The 19,682-nt window shown below is 39.3% G+C and overlaps 1 protein-coding gene across 1 annotated transcript; it reads right to left on the minus strand.

Annotated features, from left to right (window-relative positions):
• Positions 1 to 11,522: 11,522 nt before the first annotated feature.
• On the minus strand, positions 11,523 to 15,022 carry fgf4 (fibroblast growth factor 4). The gene is made up of 3 exons (XM_053320540.1): positions 14,626 to 15,022; positions 12,912 to 13,015; positions 11,523 to 11,699 (listed from the first exon to the last, which is right to left on the minus strand). Exons 1-3 carry the CDS (start codon positions 15,020 to 15,022, stop codon positions 11,523 to 11,525), a joined length of 678 nt encoding a protein of 225 aa, XP_053176515.1.
• Positions 15,023 to 19,682: the final 4,660 nt, after the last annotated feature.

A 19,682-nucleotide genomic window follows, 5' to 3' on the forward strand; every position in this document is an offset into this window, starting at 1 on the left:
CATGAAAGGTCTCTGTACAGTGTATAGAGATATGTCAGAAATTGGATGTTGATCTTTTGTACAAGTGTTAATTTTTTGTTTATTTGCATTGCTTAAAATCAAACATGTGCCATGAGAGAAAACAGACCAATAGGACTTATTGATAATTTCTATCTAAAAAATATGAAACAAAATCACACAGTTCGAAATATACTGTGTGTTACGATAAGAAAAATACTTTTAAATGCTTTATAGGAGTTTAAGAAAGATGTAATTTTAATATAAATGGAAAATAAGTTTCTAAGGTTTTGAGCGCCATATCTGAAAATCGGCCCCTGCTCATGAGATGAAGATTATGACTGTCAGGTTGAAACAATCTGAGAGAGGAACAGCTGCTCACAGCTCAGACATATGATAAAAGGTTAGGAAGCAGTGCACCAAAGTGATGGGCAGACTGACAGATCAAGCGACAGAGTGACATTTGCCATCCTTGGGCCTCTTTAGTGAGGCAAAAATCTATAAATCTATTTATACACGGTACAAACACGTCAAAATGATCACGCACAGCATACTGTAAGTGACATAACCTTTCAAGAAAACATTACTGGTCTGGTCAAACACCAGAATGTGAACGTTTTTTCAATTTTAACCTTGGTTACAATGCATTTTTAAAGAATTCTTTCAAATTCAAAGGGTCAATTGAAATCCTTAATCTTATATAAAACTGTAAAAATGACTACTTTTCAAATACATGCTCCTCATCAGACAGCATCGTGTACTTTCCGCAACCCCTGTAATTTCTAGGAGACAGGGTTGACTTTCTGAAATGTTCCGTAGCTGTTTGTGAACATTTGTTTACTTGGTTACAGGCTCTCCAGTCCAGCTGATGAAATGAGCCTCGCAGACCAGACTGCGACAGCGGGGTCTGACCTGCTGACATTTGAGAAGCGTAGCTGCCTTGTATGATATGATGATGTTGTTTGAGTCAGCGCTGGCCTGAGCTGTTTGTCGGCTGAGGAAACAGTGTAGGACATAGCAAGATGATGTCAGGCTACAAAACTGGGCTTTTGTGTTGGCGGATGTTGCGAAAGTGCAAGCAATCTATTGTCTGTGAGTTTACACCTACACTGTTTTCCATCACATCATTGGAAGGCATACAGATGTGCTTTGTAGTCTGAATGTCTTACCTTAGACTTCCAGATTAGTCTTTATTTTATTTGGACTTTACAATATGTTTGTGACTGAACTTATTAAAAATTAAACAAAATATTCTCAATGACAAAAGGGTTTCATATGATATATCATATTTCATAGCCATAAGTATTTCTATTAAAAACAAAAAAAACAAAAAACAAACAAACAAAAAAACTAAACTACTATTAACTGACACTCAAAGTAATTTCCAATTGGGCAGTAACTACTTTTTTCCAATAGAGGTCAGTGGTGACACTTCAAGGAAAATGCAGCACCACAGGCTTTCCAAATGTCAAATAGGATTAATCAAAATAATTCATTTAATAATTGAATTCATCAATATTTTATTATTGTGTGTCGGTAGAAACTTTGATGAGCGTTTGTTGAAATGATGTCTGCCGCAAATGAACAGTAAAAGCAAATATGGTTACGACAAAGAGATGTCAACAGCTAACTATGCTAGCAACAAGCCCTAGTTTTCACCAAAGTGTAATGAAATATGTAGCGAGACATATTTGTTCATATTTTGCTGAAAATGTATGATGGGTGGATTACAGCTGTAGTTATTTGACACGTTTTGGAGATTTTTTACACACTTGTTTTGCCATTGCTGTTTGAATGAATTCTGAATGCTAGCTAGCTACACCTGCTAAGCCAAGCTATACCTTTTAGCAATTTACACCTATTTATATTTGATACTAATAACCTGTTTCCTGTAAGTAATCACCATACTAAGCTCGCCTGTAGCTCAACATTAGCATATTTAGGTCAAAAGAGGAAGAGAAGTAGTTTAACAGTTAACATTTTTACCTACTTCAAGCTAACGCTACTAATAGCCCATGCTTGACAAACAGAAAGAAATGCTAGTTGTGTTGCTACTGTATATGAACTGAAATGTCAAAACGTTGGTCAGATGCTACATTTAGAAAATCTCTGCTAGCTACATTGTTGTGCTTCATTACTCTTCTAAAACACACCTGTGCTTAGTTGCAACACTGTTTCCATTTTGCATCCTAAGGAAGGACGTTCTAATATCATGTTACAATTCAGCAGCCAGATTTTGGACTTAAGCTTGTTGATTCAGTATTGTATTCAAGAGATATGTTTGCCTCAATTATCCGCCACTGTTTGTATTAACCATTTTAGCAATCTACAGCATGTACAGGTTCTTCATACACATTTACGTATCTAGGGGTTGGGATATTTCAATACTACTGCTAATGCTAATATGATACAGTTTCCTATGAATGTTGATACTGATACCAAATACATTTTTTCTATACTGGACATTGAGAAATATGATTTACTATAAAACCTTTTGTCTAAACAGATATTTACAAAACAGAAGAACAGCCTGAAGAACAGCCTGGGTCGGACCCCTTGGCAGGCCGGTTCTGGTCTGTGGCCCTAATGTTTCACACATTTCTAATCTAAACACAAGCAGTAGTACAAGAGCGTGGCCTAAATAAAATTCAGTCTAAAATTAGCCAAATGTTTGGTTTAATCCAGGAACTATCTGATCCAAAGAACAAAAAGCAAGATTATGAATTTAACTAGATATTCAGTGTCAACTTGCAATGGACATATAGTCAGTATCAAAAGTATTGAGGTTTAAAACCCAGCTGTGTCTCCACAGATCATTAGTTTGAGTGGCTCTTCACTTTTCTGCCTCATATGGTTTGTAGACAACTTTAAGGAGTTATTTTGTTTCTAATTCTGTTAGATAGACTTATGCATCCTTTAGATGGAAACATACACATACTTTTGTTCAGGCTGGACCAGAAGTGCTTGTTCTCCAATATTGTTTCAGTGTTCAGCCTTTGATAGAGCAATAGGGTCGATGGGACACTCAGTCAGTCACAGCTTTAGAGTCTCGCTAATAAGCCGTGACCGTGAGCTCCTGTGAGTACAAGACAAGAGTCCACATCATTTCCTAAAGTCACACATATACACCACAAGCCAGTACACAGGAAATCACAGTGAGAAATGGGTGTGGGAAGTGGGAGGATGGAGGGGGTCTTTAGAAGTACCTTCAGTTTACAGCTCAACATCTGGAGCATCTCAGACAGGCGGACGATAACTGCCATCTTCCCACAGAGACACAAGAGTGGTTTTCTTTGAGGCTCAAAGCTCACAAAGATCACAAGTGTTCAGTTAAGTCTGATTAACTTCTGACTGTTTTTGCTTGGAATTTAAACTCATATATTAATGCCAATACTACGAATTCAATACAATTAAATAATATTGACAGTTAGTGTATGAAATAAGATTCAGTATGTATGAGACAAACATCATTTATCTCATCTCAAAATAAAATGGAAGGGTTTTTGTAATACAAAGAAAAATAATTCATTGTTTTTCAGTTTTAATCAAATTGAATCTGATGATATTTCTGAATCATGTGTTGCATTGTGAGAGCGCAGTCTCCTTGAACATTTAGTAATTGATTGGCTTACTTGTGTGACTTGTGTCATCGTGTCATGCTGCTTGCATGAAGTCACTACTGAAATCATGGTTATATTTATTCATAGAGAGCCAAAGGCCTGGCGTCACTTTCTGTCTCACTGCACTTTGCTCTCTTCTGTGACTTTCATTCATCTGTCTTTGTGGAAAAAGTTGAATGAGTTCCTCTGGTTTGTTTTCCATTTTCAAAGATAAATTCCCTCCTACTACAGGAGCAAGTTTTACCAGCACAGCACTGAGTAATACATTATTGTAATAGTAAAAAGTTTCCATATCCATAATATCCACCCACACTGTCTAATGTTATCTTTCCAGAGATGCTTACCAAGAAACATCTGCATCATCTGGCCCTTCATGCCCTGGAGTTGTGGTTTTATTTGGGTTCTTATACACAAAACAGTAAATGAGTTGCAATTAAAACCAATTGTAATTAAAGAGGACATTACACCAAATGGATCAAAACTTCCCCACCAAGTGTCAGGGAGAGCCATTCATAGAGTGGACTGGAGGCAATGTTTTGTGTAACCTCATTTGATTTGAGTCAGCTTATTTGTCTGATGTATTTTTTAAAATTAATTCCTTAATTTTTTTCTTTATTATTGTTATTTAATCTTACTCAAGTGTTTTCAATATTTAGTATTATTATAATTGTTAAGTTTTATTTATTTATATATTTTTGGTGTGCTGTACAGCTGTCTGGGGCAGGGTCATTGTGTGTTGTTCTAGTTGTTTAAAACTCAATAAAAAGTATATAAAAAGATAAATAAATGAAAATAAACTTTTGAAAAAGACGACATTACACTGGGTTCCTCCTTGATTTATGTTGTGTTTTTTGTGCACCTTTTTATTCTTAAAATCATCCATAGTAAACTTCCTGTTTCAAACACCTATCAGACCAGATCATCTAGATGGATCATCTTCAGAATCCATACAGAGCTCAGGACTTTGTAAAACTGTATTTTTGTGCTCTGAACCCTAGACTTTGAAATATGTTTATAAAATGTTTCATGCAATTGTTTTTTAAATGATCTTTGCTTTATATTTTTTATATCTTAGGTTGTGTTTTGTTGTGTTACATGTGATTGTTGTAAATTAATTTTAAGTGACTCTTATTGTACACTGACATGTTGGCCGGTCTCCATTGTCAAGAAGGTAATGTATCTCAGGAGACTTCCTGCTTTAAGAAATGTTAAATAAAAAAATCTAGATTATTGCCACATTAAGAATAATTATTTAATGTATAGAATATATTACTATATTACTATAAAACACTTAAATATATGTCTCTATCTCCAGCAACACTTTGCTAATTTGCCTGTTAAAAACTGAAATATGCCTTAAATGAACCAGGCCAGGACCAGGGTTGGACTCAAGGACTGGTCACCATAGCAACTTAACCTGCATGTCTCGATGTGTGAATTCTGTCATGAGTGGAGTGCAAAGTGACACATAATTACGGCCGTGATGAAAGACCATGTGTGTGTGTGTGTGTGTGTGTGTGGGTGTTTGTGTGTGTGTGTGTGTGTGTGATTGACAGGTGTGCAGCAGCAGGTGTCCTGTCAGGCAGACTGGGTGCTGGCTGCAGCTGGTCGGGACATTTGAATAGTCCCAGTAATCACCTGATTTGCCTCTGCACCATCCAGAGAGCAGCTAGCTATTTCAACACCAGCTTGACCTTGTTTGCTTTACTAATTGATGGATTAATGATGTCGTCAGTTGGCCAAGATGTCTAGAGGGTGCAAAAAAAGTACTTTTTTTTGTAAATTAACATTAAGTCTACACCCACATATGTGTTGCCTGGTAACATGAATTCAAACAAAGGTATAAAATGAATTCAGATCTCCTCAATGTTCTCTGTTCTCTCCCTCATCTAATAAAACATCAAAAAACATAGCAAGTGTGTGTGTATGTGTGTGTGTGGGTGTGAGGCTTGTGTTTGACCTAAGTTCTCCTCACCTATCTGTGTGTCTACTCAGACACCAGTAAATGGCTGTTAAATCACTTCTCTCTGTTAGCACACACATTGTTGTTAACTCTGTCTGTCTTCACGTCTTGTTTAGCTTTGAGAGGCTCAGACGTTTCATCTCACAGGTGTGTGTTGGAGTACAGCGCGTGGTGTGTGTGTGTGTGTGTGTGTGTGTCTGTGTGTATCTGGCAGACAATAGCTGGGACAGCGGATGCAGGAGGCTGGGCTCTATCTTTAGTCCTAGTTTACAGACCTTTAACAGGGCTGGCCTTGGTTTCAGCCAGCAGAAAGCTGTCATTCTGTCATTCTTTCAGGCTGTGACATGGCCTGTTTTAGCCCAGGCTGCAGCTGAATGGAAGGACAGAAATACATATGTTGAGCAGCTATGTGAACACCTGTCCTGCTCGAGGCAAGGCGCCACTGCAGTCAATACACTATCAGAATGGCAAGCAGCTATAGAGAATGGATGAAAAATGAGGTAACGTGTTTATAGGATGTAGCTGCTGTTAGAATCATTCAGGTTCATATCAGAGAATCCAACAGCAGCCGATGGACGCAGATATCTGGAACTAAAGCTATGTTGATAATCAATTCATTGTCAAAGATTTTTTAAGTTTCAGGTTCTTATTTATAAGGATTTACTATTTATTTCTGTTTAACGTGAGAGTAAGTTTTTATTTGCCAAACAAAACTAACATTTTGACGATGGTTTAAGGAAATTGTGTTAGTACTAAATGCTGGATTCTACATTTTCTATGATGCTGCTCAATGTTAGTCTTATGTTTTTACAAGAAAGAAAACAGACAGTGACACATGTTAAATAACTGGACTTTTTTGTCATTATAATAACATAAAGACTGGACTATACCTTGGCTGAGACACAGAGATTAAGCACAGATTAAAGGTTTAGGACACATTTCAGACCAGTTAATAAGGGTCAACTTGTGCAATTGCGGACAAAAATTGTGTCCCCAATTGGGAAAAGGTGCTGATTTTTGGGGCAGTGGTTAAGATTAAGGTGAGGCAAGTAGGAGTGATGGTTAGGGTAAGTCTCTAGAAAAGGGTTAGGGTTAGGTTAGGTTAGGTTAGGTTAGGGCATGTGTGTGTGTGTGTGTGTGTGTGCGTGTGTGTGACTCTCTGCATCAGCGTGGATGTACATAGTAGAGTAGCTCCACTCACACAGGGTCTATAGAAGTGTTGAAACTGACACTTTGTGAACGCTCACATTTGTTACGTGCCTGAACAATAACTCCATCCCATAATACACACTGGCACATGTGTTTCTTATCTATATGCTGCGTATGTACTGTATATTTTGTCAATTATTGTATCTTCTTTTTCAGTAAAAATGTATTTCATTGATTTTATTTTCCTTAATTGTGCTAATTCATTTATTTTCCTTCCTGTGTTTAAAAGGTTATGATATGTCATGTTAAAATATGTCATGTTATATTAAAATAATTCTAATTCTACAATGTTCTTTACACCATGAGTGCACTTGGTGGTTTCACATATATAATAGAATACGTATAAGATATAATACATATAATAAAATACACTCTAATCACATAAATACAGATAAAGTCACACGTTACTTTATGGGTATCATTATTTTATTGTCAGCTTCCCTTAAGTTAGACTTATGCCATGTGCACAGCACATACAATGTATCATTTTATTAGGCCCTGTATAAAACTACAGGACAGCCGATAAAAGTAGTTAATACAAAATTGTCATAAGACCACAGGACTCAGAATCATAGATAGTACAGAATCATATCATCACTTCGCAATAGAAAATCCTTTCCCTGAACACAGACGTCCAGGCAGCAGAGCAGTTAGAAACATATCATCTGTTTCCTGTTCATACATGTGTGAAAACCTGCTTGAACAATGAAATCTACAGTATCATGACTCATATAAGGATAGGCTGACTATATTTTGTCCTGAATGAAGTGTATTTAAAGATGCACACCCAAAACCAAACTCTCACATTTTCAGCTAGCTCACTGTTGATGTTTTAATATGAATTCCAAAAACGTACCCCTAAAGGTATCAGGTTTGAGATCTGTCTCCTACCCCAAAACAACAAAAGCTAATGGAATTTTGTTGGGCTCCCAGAATTAAACGAGACCGGGTCAGAACCTGGCATGTGACTGGACTGTGTTCGAAACGTTGGCCTTGGCAACACTAGGCGACACTCAGCGACCAATTGTGAAACTTCATCACTCAGTCAGTCAGTGCCTGCTGCCATCCAGCCAAAAAAGACAGCAGCATGTTCTCCCTGAGACAGTGTTGTTGTTATATCATAGAACATACTGTCATCTGTAGCATTCGCAGGGACTATTTCTTTGTTAGAAAGTAGTTCTGGTTAAAACAGTGGATTAAGAGATTTGTTCCAAGCAGAAATCTGAGGCAGATATCTCAAAACTTGAGCCATTGCAACCAAAACTATGTGCATAGACAGATACCATGGAGGTAAGTGAAAAGTGTATAACTGACAATTTGGAGATTTGGGCTGCTGTTAGGCAATATAACAAAATCAAGGAGTGCATTGTCTATGATGCATCAGCCTATGATTGGCGTACAGAGACCTTTCTCGGCGTACTGTGCACCACTCATAGACTGCTGACTTGAGAACTACACTGGTCTTTGCTTGCTTGGATTATAGCTGAATAATCAAATGAGCAGCTGGAGCAGAGGGCTGGTCCTGGGTCAGTGACAGAGGGCAGAAAGGTATTCTACTGTAAACATGATGCCCGCCATGCAAAGCAGTGATACTGGAGAACACTGAGCACAGCTGTGAGCACCAGACACACCAGTATACCTGCATGTATCACTGCTGACCAGCTGAGGTGATAAAAAAGAGAAATAAACAACTGCAATAACAAGAGATGTTATAGGACTACAAGATAGTGGGTTTTACACTTATTTGGTTGTTTTTGAATGTATATCACAGTCCTGATCCTGCACAGTCTAGATCAGCCTGGATATCCACACTGTGTTGCAGGAATCACAGCCTAAAGCCAAAACAGAGAGTGACAGTTTGCATGATATTTGCTTGCGCTATTTGCAACTTAATACCAAGCGTGTGCATTCAGTGTAGCCGGTCTCAGAGCTAATACATCATCACTTCTACTGAAGGCACTCTCGCTCCACAGAGAAAACAGTACAATCACAGCAGCAGTGAAAGAGTCGGGCTGGTTACAATACGTGCTATCATATGTGGAATGTTGAGACTGAGATTTAAACCTTTTCAGACCTCTTGGACAAAAAGACGGAATAAGAAAGAAAAAAAAGGAGAACATAGTAAAGAAAAAACAGAAAATGGGTAAGATGTGGTCAATTATCTCCCACCAGTCTTGTTTTGTTTTGTTTTTTTGACCTGGGTTGTTGGTGATTGGTGAATTTATTTATCGATTGCAACAAAGCGAGCCAATAAAATGACCCTCATGCCTTCAGACAGCAACTTCCACACCAGCTCTGTTGGTTTTAAACTGTGCTCCCCCCGCAAGGAATACCAGCACCTTCAGTTACTTAGAGGTTATATTTACAAAATATATAAAGAAAAATATAGGGTTACTGGCCCGAGCATATAGTACAGTCCAACAGCTGTCCGTAAATATTTCTACCATGATTATCCTTTCTAAAAGTAAATCACAGGGTAAAGATAGCCGGAACGTGACAAGGCGCAACTAGGACAACATGGCCACCAGAGCTGGGCTGCAGTAGACTGCAGGGACTCACTGAGAGACAGAGAGACTGTGAGGGGCAAACACAAGGAGGAAGGAGTCTGAGAAACATGTACAGTAAATGCACCTAATGCATGAGGCAGCTAATGTGCTAGGAAGTTTACATAAAGCTCAAATATTGGGTGTTATAAAGTCAACAAGGAATTGGAAAGTGTTTGTACAACAATTGCTCCAAAGTTTGTGTCCTCAACAAAAATGTGTGTGTGTGTTGTTTATCACAGCGCCAGGAAATGACTGTAGAGGATACGCACTTAGTAAATGATACCGATGCTTAGCTTGAAAAAATATGTTTAGAACCCAAAGGAAGACTATGCTAAGGTCATTAAAAGAAGTACTCTTATTGACCTTTTTCCCAAGAGAAGCTTGATACTACTCTCATGTCTGTATGCTGAATATGAAGCTACAATTAGCAGCCAGTTAGCTTAGCTTACCACAAAGACTGGAAACAGGGGGGGAATTGGCTCTGTCCACAGTTTGAAATATCTCTAAAGCTCACTGACAGGCTATATCTTGTTTAATCTGTGTAAAAATGTGTAAAAATACATGTGCTGTTGGTTTAAATGGTGTTACTTCCTGGCAACGTTGTGGCAAAACACTATAAAGTCCCTGCGCTCGGCCAAGAAACCCTTGAAAACCACAATACATTGTCTTTATACTTTTTTTTGTACAGATTAAACAAATGAGATATAATGTGCTAATTGGTGAGCTTTAGAAATGCTAGTAGGCAGAGTCAGGCTAGCTGTTGCTGTTAGCTTATTTCCTGTCTTTGTGCTACGCTAATGGGATGCTGGCTGTAGCTTTAAATCGACTGTACAATCATAAATGTGGCATTTATGTCCTCCTTTAACTCTTGTCAAGAAAGTGAATAAGCCCAAACACTATTTATTTAAACATTTGAAGTGATTTCAACATGAGAATATGAAGGCTAACTTGTGAAACGCAACTAGCTGTGGCTACAAGTGGAAATGACAGCAGTAAAGTGTATAGAAGTGAGTTAGGGTGTGTTTTACTGCTCCACTTGTATCAGTAAGACTATATTATCTCCTCTGTAACACGCTACACAGGCTTGCTTTAAGTGAAGTCATAAATCAATGGCTGAACGGCATTTTCTAGGGGAAACAAATTTTGGCACAACACTGGCAATATGACAAATATCTGTCAGATGGCACAAACTGCCCCCAGCCTGCTTAACGATCTCTGGCCAGACTTATTTCTTTCTTCCAGTTGCAACAGCTACCGGACAATCAGAAATAACTTGACATAAAGAATAGTTCCATTCCACAGTCAAGGCTACGGTTTCTCCGTTACATTTCAGCACTTTGACCTTGCCTTTAAACTCCCAAATTCCCCACTTATATAATGTCAAAGAGGATGCCTTTCTCTATCGGCAGTCTTATAGATCTGACTGAGATTGACGGCAGAAAAGTTCAGAGTTCACCCCAACTCCCCCCACCCGCACACACACACACACACACACACACACACACACCCTCCCTGGCAGAGCTATAAACAGACCAGTGGAGGTTGTGGGGGTTCTTCGACTCCCCTCCCAACCCCTCCTCCCCTCCCCTCCCCTCTCTCTCTCTCTCTCTCCCCGGCAGTAAGATGATACTGTTTCAATTAGGCTCCAGTGCCACACAAAAGACCCGGAGCATTGGGCAATCAGTGCCACCTCTGACACCGAAAGACACTCGTGGTTCATGTTTTTTTTTTGTTTTTGTTTTTAAGGATAAGACTCAAAAAGGCCCTGTTTTGTTAAAAATAATATAAAAAAATAGCAAATATCTCCTGTGCACTGTTGCGAATTTTATCTCATCAGTGCAAAAATAAACCAACATCCGAAGACAGGAGTTCATTCAGTAGCAGCATATGTCTGATAAATTAGAAAATGAAAACATAAATAATGTTTTTAGCATCTCTGATCCCCCGCTCAACCCCCCCCCCCCCCAGTGAAAAGACAGCCCCTCCTAGAAAAATACAAAACTGCAGTTAAACATAAATAAAAAAAATGAATATATACATAGCAAAACAAAGAAAAAAAAACAAATATGATACACTTGCATAAAGCTTGGAGTGAAAGTGCATCATAGTTTTGAGGTTCTTCCGCCCCCGCCGCCCCCCCAACACCCCTCCGTCTCCATATTGAGGTGAAGTCTATTTATGAGGCTACTAGATTCTTGGCAAGAAATGTGTCACTGTCATGGCGGGTGACACTCGGTTTCCTCTTTTTGTTTTGCCGTTCTTACTCAAGCCGATGAACATCCTCGGGTAGGCCACCGACTCGTAAGCGTTGTAGTTGTTGGCGAGGAGCTTCTCTTTGAACTTGCACTCGTGGTTGTAGTGTAACTGAGAGAGAGAGAGAGAAAAAAAAGAGGGGGAGATATAAGGATTATTTGAAAATGCCGATTGTTCGACAGCGAGAGACAAAACAAAGATGCCGGGACATTTTTTCAAGGGGGAATTTCAAGTCTGTATTGTTCGTTGTGATTACTATCAAACAATTGCTTTATTTGTGAGTGCAGGGCTATTGTACCATAGCTATTTGACCAAGATTCTTACAAAAAAAATGAGATTGTGAAATGATGAATGATGTGAGTGAGGCAGGACCGAGGACACCATGCTCCGATTGTTTTTGTTGCCATTTTCTCTCCGTGGCTGGTTTCACCAGTTATTCCCAAATTCATTTTTTGGGTAAAGTCCCTCATAAGTTAGATTAGTAGCTACTAGCTAGTTTTATGTTGTGATTTACTAAAACAATTTGAACCATTTGAAGAAAGGTGTTAGCTCGTAAAGACTTTGTGGGGAAAAAACAACACTGTACCCTTATTTTGAAAAAATATGGTTCTAGCCATTATTTTGAAAAAACAAGGGTACAGTGAGGTCAATAATAATATATACAGGTATATATAATAATAATAATAATAATAATAATAACTCTAGTCATGTGTAAATTGCAAAAAACAACAACACTGTACCGTGAGGTCAGTAATGCTTAACTTCCTTAATGTGTACATTGTAAAAACCCTAATCAAAGCAAAAAACAACAACAACAACAACAACAACAACACTGTACCCTTATTTTGAAAAAAAAATATTTTTCACAATAAGAGTACAGTGAGGTCATATCATATGTATTTTTTATATGAATTTGTGAGTTTTAGTAACCTGGAAGAAGCACAAGAGCCAACACATGGTGAATAGTATGTAATGCTGGTCTCAGTAGTTTCAGACTTATTATGATCATAAACAAATCAATACTTACAGGACTCATATTCCACCACCAGAAGTAGATTCCTGACAGTGTGAAAAAGGCTTTAAAAGACCATTGATCAATCATGCCATTTACAGACTTTTTTTTTTGGGGTGTCTGGTCAAAATTCCCTGGTAACCTCAGTAATTCAAAAAATCCTGACCATACACTTTTTTTTCAGCATCAGAGCTTGAAATCATGGCCGTAACAAAAAGAAAATGAACACATGTAATAGCTTAAACTATGCATTTGTCTTTGATAAAACAGTGTGTGCATGTGTATGTGTGTGTCATTATTCAGACACTCACAGATCCATACAGCTTTCCTCGCCGGTTCATGGCCACAAAGAGACCGCTGCGAACGCCCAGCAGAGTCACCACTCCCCTCTCCACCGGGGATATCTGCAGAAGACCTTCATGGAGGAAACAAACCACACACACACACACACACACACACACACACACACACACACACACACACACACACACACACACACACAATGAAACATGTTGATCTGATGGGGAAACCTTACTTCCTGATCCACACAGACACACTGACACATACTGTAGTGCAGGATTCTCAGAAGATGAGCTGGATGAAGCCTATCCAGAAAGCTGAGGAATTCAGTCTGATGGACACTTACATATCTGAACATTTCAAAGGTTTATACATGTCAACTATTTTGAAATTGTAGTTGAAGGCTCACCTGCTTTTATTTGGTTTGTCAAGGTGTGGCATTATGAAAAGCCTGATTATAAATTCATAGATTAAACAAATGATGCCTTTTTGTCAGTAGGTTGTACACATTGTTGACTCAACCACAGTGAATTTTACAGTGACAGTTTGGGAGCTCTTGATTAAACCATGGGCTTAATCATGTGCTCTTAACTCAACAAATCACAGAATTTCTAGAATCTACTTTTTTGTATGAAGAAATGTGTGCAATTCCAAATCTGCAAAAAGATGTACTTCATCTGATGTTTGGTTGCTTAACACCTGAAGACAATACAATACAATATCTTACATATCAATCAGTCATCAATGTATCAGTTTGGCAGTGTGAGGACATCAACAGCAGAGACAGATGAAGGTTTACAGTCTCCTGCTGATGCAGCTTCTCACTTGGCCTTGACAAGCTGCTGGCTTACAGCAGCCTGTGTGTGTGTCCTTTGTTCCTGCTATCATTTTAAAATGCTTTACAGTGCCTTGAATTCCTCACAGAGATTTTGTGTAATGTATCTCCTTGAATTTTTATGCCTTGTCTCAAAATAGTCACCCAGGCAGCACAAAACAACAAGCTTTAAGTTCCTCAAAAGGCAGCCTGTCAATTCCACAGCTCGCCTTTTTGTCACTTTAATACGACCACAATTCACAAACAGTGGACGGCAGGGATTAGACATGATATGTTAGATAAATAAATATTTGTTATTCCTCATGTCTGCAAATGCGAGGCGGTGTGTGACTTTGTCTGGGGGGTGGTGGGGGGGTGGGGGGGTTAATCTGTCTTAACAGATGGATCTGTGCGCTGCGTCCTAACTTTAGGTGCTGCATGGCTGGCCGCTGGCCTGGATCACAGCGAGCTCTGGTTACACACAAGACGGAAAGCACCCGCACCTATAGGCTATGCTCAGCGGCACTACGGGGAGGACTCCAGATGTTGGCACTGACACACGGATCGATATCTGTGAGCCGATCAGAGGCTGATAGCAGGAGCAGCAGCATCCCAGATCACGAGTGTGAAAAGTGGAGGTTTGGATCAGGTGTCAGCAGGTGGTGAAACATTTTGATTAGAAAGTGCATCCTGTTTACTCACTGACTGACAACATGCCGAACATGCAGATTGTTTTAAGTCATCTAATTCTTGGAGATTCTCCAAAACTCATTAAAAGAAGAATTATGTAGTTTTAAATTTAACTTGTCTTATGTTATGAATGGTGTTTTAAGTTACAACTGACCCACCAACAAAATAAATATTATAAATAAATCACATGCTTATATCTAACAGATTAATTGATAACTTACTGTAACGATTTTCGTTGTGCACTCCCGTTATTCTACCGTCCGGTAACACCTGAATATGAAAGCCGATTCCAACGTTGCAATAGAGGCGCCGCAGCCTTTTAATGCCCAGGAGGTAGTCCCCGTCCCGGCTGACCTCCTCCCGCTTTTCCCCCGGGATCCGCGCCAGGGACCGGGAGTAGAGGGCCTCCCAGCGATCCGCCGTCCCGTTCAGGCCGGGGGCGCATCCCGCCAGTCCGGTCACCAGGCCCAGGATCAGGACGGTCCGCAGGGCCGCCAGAGAGCCCATCCCGGGTCTGGCTCTGAAAGCAGCCTCCCGGCGTTTGCCTTTCCAATGAAGCGAGAATAAAAAGAAGAAGCAGCGGCGCGGTAGAGAGGAGCGTGTGGAAGTTGCGCTCATTCCCAGACCGTCAGGCGCACTGGCTTCAGCCTCGGAGCGACATTGATCTGCATGGACGCTGTGCAGCCATGCCTCTATATTTATACCTGCGGACACATTACATCACAGCTCCACACTTAGAAGAAATCTACAAACTACTTTTTCTCTCATTCTGTCGCACCAAAGTGGGCCGGGGCGTTACTGAAATCAAATAATAGCTGTCTTATCTGAGAGCAAAGTCAGCAGTTTGTAGAAAATAAATGAATAAAGACTTTATTATAATAAAAAAAGTTCTTTGTGTGAGGCTTTCATTATCAGCAGCAGAATATCATAATTTATGTATGGGAGGATGTAAAATAGGAAACGGTCAAGTTAACAGACCGTAGTGTCGAGACAGGAGACAGTTCTATAAATGAACAATAACAGGAAAAAACACAGGTCCAATTCAACCAAATGAAAAAAAGCGCTAACTTAAGACTGGTAGAAGGGAAATCATGTCCCGGGCCCTTATAGAAAACAATGGTAAGACTAAATAGAGAGTATGCAGCGTGATAAGTATGCTGTCATTGTTGGCCAAGACTTTACTCACTGACTTGTGACGTACAAACTGAAACACTTGTCAGGTTTGTGAACTGTCATGTGTGGCAATAGATCATATATCACAGTATCTGTATTTATAGCCTAATAAAATAAATAAACCTTGTGTGACATGTGGAAATATATTTTGGTTATTGTTTACAGGAAATGCTGGGTGAAGAGTTTACCTGTGTTTCCTATGATGTGTTACTGTACTTTGAGTCCATGACACATTTTCTCCTAAATGGAGAACATTTCAAAGTTAGTTTCAATTCATATTCTTCTCTTTATTTGTCTTTATAGTCTGTTTCAGTTTGTCTGTGTTGTCTTTAACAGTCAGTGATGTAAAACCAGTGTAAACACCTCACATTTTTATTTGCTGAAGATCATTAGACTAATCTAAATGATTTGTGTCTCTGTGTGAGCAAAACATGAATGCTTCTCTGAAATAATACGTTTTTGGTGTTTGAATTATGATAAACAGCTGGTGTCATGGCAGCATGTCTTTGATGGGTCATGCTTGACAGTCATTCAGATGCACTGATGCATTGCTTTTGATGTCTGTTGAAATAAACCAAACTAAATGGCATTCCATCCTTTTATTTCACTATGTCATCACTGCTATTATCTAGCTAATTATATGTTGATCACTAACATTTATCCTCTCTGCTGATTGTCCCATTATTTATCTGTATGTTGGAGCATTGAAGGTCTTCCCTCTCTGTCAGACGAGAAACAGAGGTCTTTGATCTCTGGGGTGGCTCGGTCCTGCTCCTCATTGACCACGCATGACATGTTTTCTCACGTTCACATTCGGCTGATCCTCAATGTACAACAACATTGTTTCTTTGTGTGCCTCAAAATGGCTCCTTGAATGCAGCCAGGTCTTAGAGACCATCCTGTGGTGCTGAGGCCCCGGGTTGATGACTACCAAGCCTCAGAGATGGCTGACAGACCATCTGACCTCCAAGACCCAGTGTGATGGAATAATGGACCTTCATGATACCTGAAGCAGAAGATTTGCCAATGGTTCATCAAACCTCCAGAATGACTGATGAAGATAAACATGAGGACCACTGCTGAAAAAGCTGATGGACTGTTGTCCTTTTATGATCCTGAATGGATCTGGAGCTCCAGAACAACTGGATATCCAGGACAAATGTGGGCTACTGCTGGATCTGTGTGAAAACGAATGGGTTGATGGACTACTTGATCTAATATTCCACTAGACCTACAGGAATGGACGACAGGGTCTCTGGGACATTTGATTGACTGTTGAACCTCCGGTCTATGACAAAAGAGTTGCTCCGCTTCCTTTTCACAAGGACCTGGTTCCCAACATGACTAGTGCCTTCTATTGACTCACTTATTTCAGTCCAGAGTTTCTGTTAATGTATCAGACATATTACACAAATAATAGAATACAGGTTTTTATCTGGGTGGTTTGTGTTTTACGTTATCTTTTGTTGAAGGGCTTCAGTCCTGTTGTGATGTTTCTTTTGTGAGTTTTATGGTGGTAGGGTAGATCATCTGCTTAATCAGTGACAATAACAGCAGGTGTGCAGGTGTACTTGACGTAGGAAAGAGAAAACTGTTCTATAATGAATGACATTCTGTATAATTTGGTGTGCTCATGGTTGTGCATGTGTGTCTGTAACAAATATAGGAGTCTGCAATAACATAAATTCTACATTAATGTTCTATGTGCTTTGAAAGCTTTGTATCAGTCTAACTGATCCTGTGGTAACCTGAGCAGACACTAGATTCCAGTTAGGTGAGGCCAAGAAGGTAAAAGGCCAGTCGCTGGTCAGTGAGAGTGCGTTGAGCTATTAGGGCCACCGTACTCTTTCCTACTCCATCTAACTTAATAAACACATGCAAATAGACAAAACACATGCAAATTGAGAAAACACTCTCATCAATTTGACGACACATGTGCAGCGATTGAAAACACACTGCAAATACCACAATAGGAGTGTTTCCAGAGAACACTTAAAAGTCATGAACACGTCTGGTTGTTGCTGGGGTTTGTGGCTCATGACGTTATTGAAGTCGGCAATCCATCAGTGGTGTGAGAAAATGAGCTTAAATGTAAGTGTTTTTGGTTTATTTTAACATTATGATTGCATGTCCAGATGTGCATTGCATGTCCACTCTTGATTGGCCTCTGGAAACAGTTACGTTGTCTGTAATGTGTTGTGTTGTCTGTAATATCTTGTGTTGTCTGTATTCTGTTGTGTTGTCTGAATTTGCAGTGTGTTTTCTAAATGCTGCAAACATTTTGTCAAATTCTTGAACATGCTTCCTAATCCTTTGCTTGTGTTTTGTGAATTTGCAAAGTTTTCTTAAGTTGCAGTGTGTTGAGCTCTTGTAGAAGAGAATAGATAGCAACTTGCTGTGAGGCTCCAGATTTTATTTGTTTGTTGTTTGCTTCAACTTAGGTTGTTTTTGTTCAATTTCTGAGGGTTCATTTTTGTGTTTCATTAATATTTTATATACCTTTTTGCACATACTGCTGCTTTAGAAGTGTCTGGTGCCAAACAGCATCGTCAGCTCTTCTGCTATTGATGCCTTCAGAACAACTAATGAACTGCTGGGCCTCCAAGACAACTGATGGACTAGTTGAACATCTCTTGGTTGAACTCTGGGACTGATTGGCTACTTTATTACCAGCACAACTGATGGGCTACAGAACCACTAGATCTCCAGGACAACTGATGTACTAATGGACCTTCTGAATAACTAACCCTAACCTTTTTGGACAATCAGAATATTTGCTTGACTGCCGGGCTTCCAAGACAACAAATGGTCTGATGGACCACTGGGCCATTGGACCCTCTGAACATCTAATGAACTGCTGGGCCTCAAGACAATGAATGGACTAGCTGAACAACTGATGGGCTGGTTGAACGCTGGGACTGATTGGCTACTTTACTTCCAACACAGCTGATGGCCTACTGGACCTGAACTAATAGTCTGATGGACCCTTGCAGCTCTAGGACAACTGATTGACCACTAGACCCCTAGTACAACTGATGGGCTGTTGAACCTTCACCTAGCTGTAAGTTGTAGGTTAGGTTGAGATGTTTCTCTCCAGTCATACTGAGATTTGTAAGTTATGTACGGCTTTATTTTTTGTTTATGTTGTACTGAAGTCATTGTCGTGTTAGGTTGCATGTACGCAATGAATTATGCTGAGGGAAAGAGGTTTTAGATTTCACTGGGTGACAGCTGCAGTTCAGAGCTTAAAATGTCTCAACATCCGACACAAGTATTCATTTGCTCACTAATTTATCCATCATGTCCAAGCATATGGACTGCGTGTTCTTACAATTCTCACATACCAGACAAGGACAATGCTTTTCGATTTAATTTTTAATCAAAAAACATTGTCACTGATTATAATTACAGAAAACTGTGCTTGTATTGGCCCTACAGCACCCTCTCCCTTTGTCTCTTTGTTGTTTGTCTCAACCTTTTATAACAATGGAATATTATAATTTTGATGAACCTTATAGTATTTGTTCCTACACTGAACATATTATGTACATAAAGTGAGCTGATTTCTCCAAATTGTGTGTCCATTTAAATTTCATTAAGCTATACTGCAAACTGTTAAGACTTGTCTACAAACCCAGTATACCACAAGCTAAACTATACTCTTCACATTTCAACCTGGATTCATATCAACATGTGTGTGTAATGTATGAAAAGGTGTTCTACCTGTTAATGAACGAGTACATCCAGTGTCGTGTTCTGTATATCCAAACAGTGGAGGAGGTTATTTCCTCTGATATTGTTGGCACAGTAGAGATGGATGGAGGCCAGCGAGACAGCTGTCACTGAACTGCTGCCAGACTGGATTCACTAAGTGACTTGTACTGGTGAATTTGTCTACATTACGTAATTCCCTATTGAAAATGGGTAGATTGACAAATAAGATTGCTTCAATTGAACTTTTCTTGTCACATACAGTAAATGATTTATCTAGGCGTATCGTTTTTTTTTAAAGCAAAACAGGAACATGGTAGTAGTATTATTTATTATATAATTATTAATTAACACCAATTAAGTATTAATTTATTGGGAGAAAATATGGCAACGC

This window comes from Scomber japonicus, chromosome 1 (genome assembly GCF_027409825.1).
Source record: "Scomber japonicus isolate fScoJap1 chromosome 1, fScoJap1.pri, whole genome shotgun sequence".
NCBI lineage: Eukaryota > Metazoa > Chordata > Actinopteri > Scombriformes > Scombridae > Scomber > Scomber japonicus.

What these genes read in the sequence shown, in the direction of transcription:
- fgf4 (XM_053320540.1), bottom strand. Translation starts at nt 15,022, where the DNA reads ATGAGCGCAACTTCCACACGCTCCTCTCTACCGCGCCGCTGCTTCTTC. An exon ending in GCACAACGAAAATCGTTACA is followed by an intron (nt 13,016 to 14,625) that starts GTAAGTTATCAA and finishes TCCTCCATGAAG; the next exon opens with GTCTTCTGCAGATATCCCCG. An exon ending in GAGGAAAGCTGTATGGATCT is followed by an intron (nt 11,700 to 12,911) that starts GTGAGTGTCTGA and finishes TCTCTCTCTCAG; the next exon opens with TTACACTACAACCACGAGTG.